This window comes from Centropristis striata, chromosome 14 (genome assembly GCF_030273125.1).
Source record: "Centropristis striata isolate RG_2023a ecotype Rhode Island chromosome 14, C.striata_1.0, whole genome shotgun sequence".
Taxonomy (NCBI): Eukaryota; Metazoa; Chordata; class Actinopteri; order Perciformes; family Serranidae; genus Centropristis; species Centropristis striata.
Window position 1 is genome coordinate 21,721,974 of NC_081530.1, and position 6,000 is coordinate 21,727,973.

Below are 6,000 nucleotides of genomic sequence, written 5' to 3' on the forward strand. Positions count from 1 at the left end.
GATAGAGTGCGTGAGGCAAGCAGCAGGATCAGCTGAAAGAAAGAGCAGAAATAAGCCGATGTGTTCTGATAGTTTTAAAGCACATTAGGCAGTTTTCCAATGGCTCTTGGGCTGAATCTTCTATTAACCTGGTAAAGCCGCCGTAGTGAGTGTGCACACAGATGGCACACAAACAACAGGAGCAGATGGCTCAAATACTACAATTCCAACCGTCTCTTACCTTGAACTGAACATAACCTTTTTGACTTACCTTAACAACTTCAAGATCCATTTCTAATCCTGCAACAAACCGGATTACTGATTATGCATAGCCAACTGTCCATTGTAACCATTTTAGCACTACGACCATCTTCAGCCATCATATCCAGCACCAATGACTATGACTGCAACTTATTTTCTTTATAGATTTTTTACTTTAAAAAATTGGAAATGCAAATTACCAAACCCTTAAATGATCACGTTTATTCACTAAAGTTAGAGTTTAACTTTTCAGCACCAATTCTATTAGCCTGTCTGACCAATTCACATTACACAGTTTCCTCATTGTCATTTAAAAATGAGTGTTTCCACTAAAAGTTACATTCTCTTTGTCACAACTAGAGCCCGACTGATACTAGGCTTTAAAAAATAAAATCTGATAAATTGGCCAATATTTATTTAATTGTATTTATTTATCAGTTTGCTGTGTAGAGTTTGCCGTTTTACGTCCCAAAATTCAAATTCTACTTTTTGTTAGTGTTTGCAATGTGTCTGAATCATTTTGGTTATTGTAATTTTAGTGATGGTTTATATTTACAATTATTAGTGAGGTGAGATGTATTTTACCAGTGTTTTCTCCCCTGTGGTAAATTACACTGTAGGGTTAATTTCTTTGCAAGCTGCCACAGTAATGTTGGAGCACACTCTCCTGGTCAAAACAGCCCCTGAAATCTCCAAACTATGGTTGGGGTTATTTCATTAGCATATGCTAATGTCCACAGCCAAACATCACAACGGGCAGTGCTATCTTGAGGTTACTTCTATGAAGGTACTATAATTTTAACTGATCGAACTGTGATGATGAGCTCAAATTCTAAATTGATATATATAGGCATCTTGCTCCCTTTGTGCTCTTGCTGCCAACTGTATAATCCTATCTGTCTCTTCTCTGCCGCGCTGCCGGTCTAAGTGCTGAGTGCGAGTCATCCAAACTGATCAAATCATATGGGCAGAAAACCCACTACAGGAGCTATATCCCCCATAAGGAATAAAAGGATGTCTGTCATCTTATCAATTCTGATGTACTTTCACTAGAAATGAGTGCATTTGATTGACTGTAAAAATCAAAATAAAGATATTGGGCTCAGTGGTCTATGACTGTCAGCCACCGGCAATGGACAACAGCATCGTCCAACCCTAGTCCAAACACCCACCGCTTTCCTGGACTTAGCTACTAAAGGCCAACATCCTGTTTGACACACTGTGGGCATCCATCAAGACCTTGAACAAAGCTCCAGTCATGCGAAACAGCAGCAGTTCTGATACCGACTGGTCGAAGAGAGAGTAAGGATCTAACTGTGTCAGAGCTAAAGTGTAGGTCTGCAGCTATACCCTGGTATCCAGCTCATTATTTGCTTGACAGAGATGCTTCTTCTACCTTCACTCAGCTGTCAAAACGGACTCTGTTGCCTGACATAACCATGGTGGGAAAAAACTGACTTCTTCCAAGGAACACTCCCCTCTCGGGAAGTACACATATCTGCCTCACCATACAGCTTTCAGTCTAGTTACATTTTCCTTCTACTACCTCAATAAACTTGGCAGAGGATTTGTATAAAAGTCAACTCAGGAAGAAGGAACAAATGTTTCTCTTCTGAGGAGCACCAGAGGCAGTTTGGCAAATACTGGTACTGAAAAAAAGAGGATATTTTTGTACCAGCAGGCTGGAAAAGTTATGCCTCCACATGTCAAGTCTAGTAGGCATTTACAATATTCTTAGCAGGAACCATCTACTGTTTCTCACTGCCTTAAAAAGATTGAGCAATAATCTGCAGTATGCTGAAGAAAATGAAATGCATTTTAAAGTCAGAACACAACTTTAGAAATTAATTATTTTTCATGAAAGGAGAAGACAAACAAAATCTCACTTGAATGCAAACTAAAGCCTGTCTGCTCTTAAAATAATAAACAAATGTTATGAAGCCAAACTGAGCACAGCCAGATAACAGGAAAGTCATAGCAGGGACTCGCCTAAAAAATTATGTTTGCATATTACAGAATAAGCTTGACATTTTGGTGCTTGTAAATCCAATCTTCATTCCTCAAATTGCCAGCTTATTTAACATGATGGTTAGCTGCAGATAATTTGAAGCTCTGTGCAGTGGAAAATCAATAACAGCATCCAGACGACAACAGCACTAATAATGTGTGTCTAGGATTGACGGTCGCTTCCAATCAGTTTCCTATTCCTGCAGTTGTAAAATACATGTTTTCTTTTCTCACTGTCAAAAAAGGTGAGGACGTATTAATACGTAATGCAACATAATCACAAAAACCTGCCTCTAGTAATACACACTGATCTCATTCCTGACAGTCAACAGAAAATACAGAATACATCTATGAATAATGTCCCATTTAGTATTCTTGGCAAAAAGCGTACACACAGCAGGGGTCAGGTTTGTGTGTTAATCCATACAAAAATTCTAGTGTTATGGTTGCCATATAATCTGAAGAATTCCCAAGAGTGTCAACGATTGTAAGAATGTAGGGCAATGGCTCTCGGCAAGCTGATCAGGATTACACATTGGGTCAAAAGATGACTGCAGGGGGGGTTAATGTTGCATGATTTTTGAATAGTCAACAGATATATTTCTGGTGTAAATCTCTGTTTTGGAAAATGGATGTTCTAGAACCCAACCAATTTAATGGTCAACCAATATTATTAGCCAATCAAAGGCATATCCATGTATGCATTGTGTAAAATGCAGAAAACAATGCTTGGGGTAATAAATGATGTGTATTTTCTTATTTAAATTGTCAGCAATTGACAGACACTAAAACATACAGTTCTGATGTTTATTTAGATTTTTATTTTTTTAGTCTTCATTTTAACAATTTGTTGGCAACATAATATGCTGCATGTGTTATATATAATTATGTCAAATAATGTCAAATATTCTGTAATAAAGTTATTGTTTAAGAAGCAGGCTTGAGTATATTTACCTCGTCATATTGGTGGAAAAGTTTTCCCAAGTCCACATAGAAAATGGTTAATGTCATTCCAGCTCAAAAATCCTAATTAGCAATCTCTGAATTTTTCAACTCTAAAATCGGTCAGGCTCTAGTGTTTTCTTCTAAAATTATTATTTGCAGTCTCCAACACTGCTTCTGATAATTAAGTTGGGTTTTTTTCAAACAGTACTTTGTGGATGAAACCACCATTTTGTAAATTTAAGCCTGCAACAGAAGGTTTCATCCAAGCATTGCTTTATTTTTGGGGTCCCAGAGATTTTTTTTGAGAACAACAGATGTACACTACTCATAGCTGTAAGGGCTTTCAAATCTTGAAATATCAAAGAGCGCCTTTGCTTTCTCTTCTGTGACATGTTGCTAAAGAGAACTGTGCAGGTTTAACTGTGGAAACTGATGGCACTTTATAGCCTCATAGTGTGGAAAAAATGGCTCCCAATTTCACTGTGAAGTGCAGCAAAGAAATACCATAGGTAATATACCAACTGTGTGACCACCCAGGGTGTTAATCGGATATATGAAGGGTGTAAAGAAACAATTCTGCATCTAACCAGGGTATGACACTTGGGACTACTCATTAACACTGCTAGGGTCAGTTCTCGGTGCAAATTCCAGCCTCAAAAGCAGGATCAAGCTTGTCTGAACCATGTGGAACCTCTCACAACCCAAAGCCTTGGCCCTTGGCTATAAAATGCAATCAAGTTATCAACATAATTGAAGAGGCAAGTGTCACCCTGAACAAGATGGAGCACCTGTCCTTGAAAATTAATAAATGAATGCATCAGTCGTGCTGCCTGGTTTAACACCACAGAATAAACGACAGCAGTGGGGGGAATGCTCTCCAACCAGTCGGGCATTTGTGAGCCCATGTGACACTGTTACAAAGCGGAATAATCCTGCATTGTGATGACACACCAGACCAGATCAGTTGGCTTCCGGGTTATAAACGGTCTGCTGTTATGACGAGGCTGTAATTTGCGCAGAAAACCTGATACTCAAGTATGCATATTCTATTCTCGCTCAGCAAGTTGTATTAAACTCTAAGAGGAACGATTCAAACAGTAAAACGGCCTCATTGAATCATATCGACTATTACTAAAGCGATGTCACCATATAAGCATTATAAACGACCATATCAACTTCACCCTTTCACTCAAAACTCAACCGAGTTTTCAATGAATTAAAACACACCCTGATCACATAGAAATCATGCACATCTTCCCACACGTTTCCCCCACAACCCAAACAAAGTTGCAACTGCAGCTGAAAGCCTGCTCATGCGGCTCACTGCAGCTATTATTTTCCCGTTATTGTTAGGTGAATGCTAACTAAACAACATGAGAGCGGTCAAACCAGACCAGCTAGCTGCGTGACACTCGGTTCTTCAAATTTAAATGTCAAGGTCCTTCAGAGACTACACATAAGGCCACGAACCTAGTTTTCCCCACGACACCAGAAAAAACCGTTGGTCAATATGGGAAACAATCTTAAATGTGAGCAGCTAATGTTAACACAGCATATAAGTAGTTTAACGCTAAAGCTGCCTTATAAACACTCGCTGCTGACTTTTAAAGAGTAAAATAACACAGTAAAATGTATTTTTAAAATGTATGTACAATTCCCAGGGGCAATTTGGGCATCAATCTCTGCATTTCATTGTCGCTACAAGCACCCGTTTCCAGGAAATCGAGCTGACAGGCGTTAGCTAGCGTTAGCTTACCATGGATCAAACTCGTGGATGATGCTCTCGAACCGGATCACGGCGAAAAGTCTGGAGCTGAATCCGGCCAGGCAGGCCAGGAAAAGAATGCTAAACGAGAGTAAAGACTGCCACCCTGCCGGTTGTGTCAGTCCACCAGACAGGCCTCCCTTGCCCCCTCCTCCACCCGCGGCGCCGGGTCGGCTGTTCCCGTGCACCGAGCCCCCGGCATTGGTGGACGCTTTGTGCTTGCCGTCGCTGGCTGCGTGGTGTTCCGCCATTTCTGCGTGCGGTGTAGGTTGGATTTGCTATAGAGCGTCCCTCCTGCCACGCTCCCGAGTCTCCCTCCACTCCGAGCTGTCGTAAACTCCGTTAGTTTGTGCCCGGTCTCCTTCGGTACGCTATCTCCGGAGTCCCCCGGGTATATCTATATTTTAATTTAGTATCGCTACTCCGAGAAACAGCCGTTACATCCCGAAACGCATACTCATGCGCCACATACCCAGCCTGCAACAGTCAATTCGCTTCCCGATTGAACGCCGGTGGAAAGAGGCGGGAGATTTGCGATAGGCGGGGCGTTAGAAAGCCCTCACAGCCAATCACAAATCGACAAGTACGAGAGGGTGGAGGTTTTACGTCTGTAAGCCAATCAGAGCACGACGCCGGCTAGATGGACATATAAATGCACCAATGGAAGCACACTAAATCATGGTTGCCACTGATTGAAATAAGGATTATCCCCTGTTATATATGAATATTGAGTCATTCTGTTGCCCGCTATAAATACAGCCCTTATTACTCAGCTTTAAGTTGGCTTTATAGAGTTAAATTGGGTACTTTTAATAGAGAATAACAAAGATAAGATAAAGTGCACATAGCCCAAAATCTAGAAGGGGGTTTGTTTCTTTACAGCTAAAAGCTATAGGCAGGTGTGTGAAGATAAATGTTCTCTGTGAGTGCAATATTTCTGTTGCCCTTGGATGTTCTGGACTGGGTGGTGGAGTGGTAATAAAGATTGATGTGTCTCATCATTATTATGTCCCCCAGCAAAGACAAGAACACAGCATTCATCA

The 6,000-nt window shown here is 40.8% G+C and overlaps 1 protein-coding gene across 1 annotated transcript in view; it reads right to left on the reverse strand.

Annotated features, from left to right (window-relative positions):
• The window catches only part of stt3b (STT3 oligosaccharyltransferase complex catalytic subunit B), an 83,819-nt gene extending 78,374 nt beyond the window's left edge, over window positions 1-5,445 (reverse strand). Inside the window, exon 1 of the mRNA XM_059349320.1 lies at window positions 4,949-5,445. Coding sequence (XP_059205303.1) covers window positions 4,949-5,208 — 260 coding nt within the window. The 5' untranslated portion in view covers window positions 5,209-5,445. The remainder of the gene's footprint in view (window positions 1-4,948) is intronic.
• Between the last annotated feature and the right edge of the window lie 555 nt (window positions 5,446-6,000).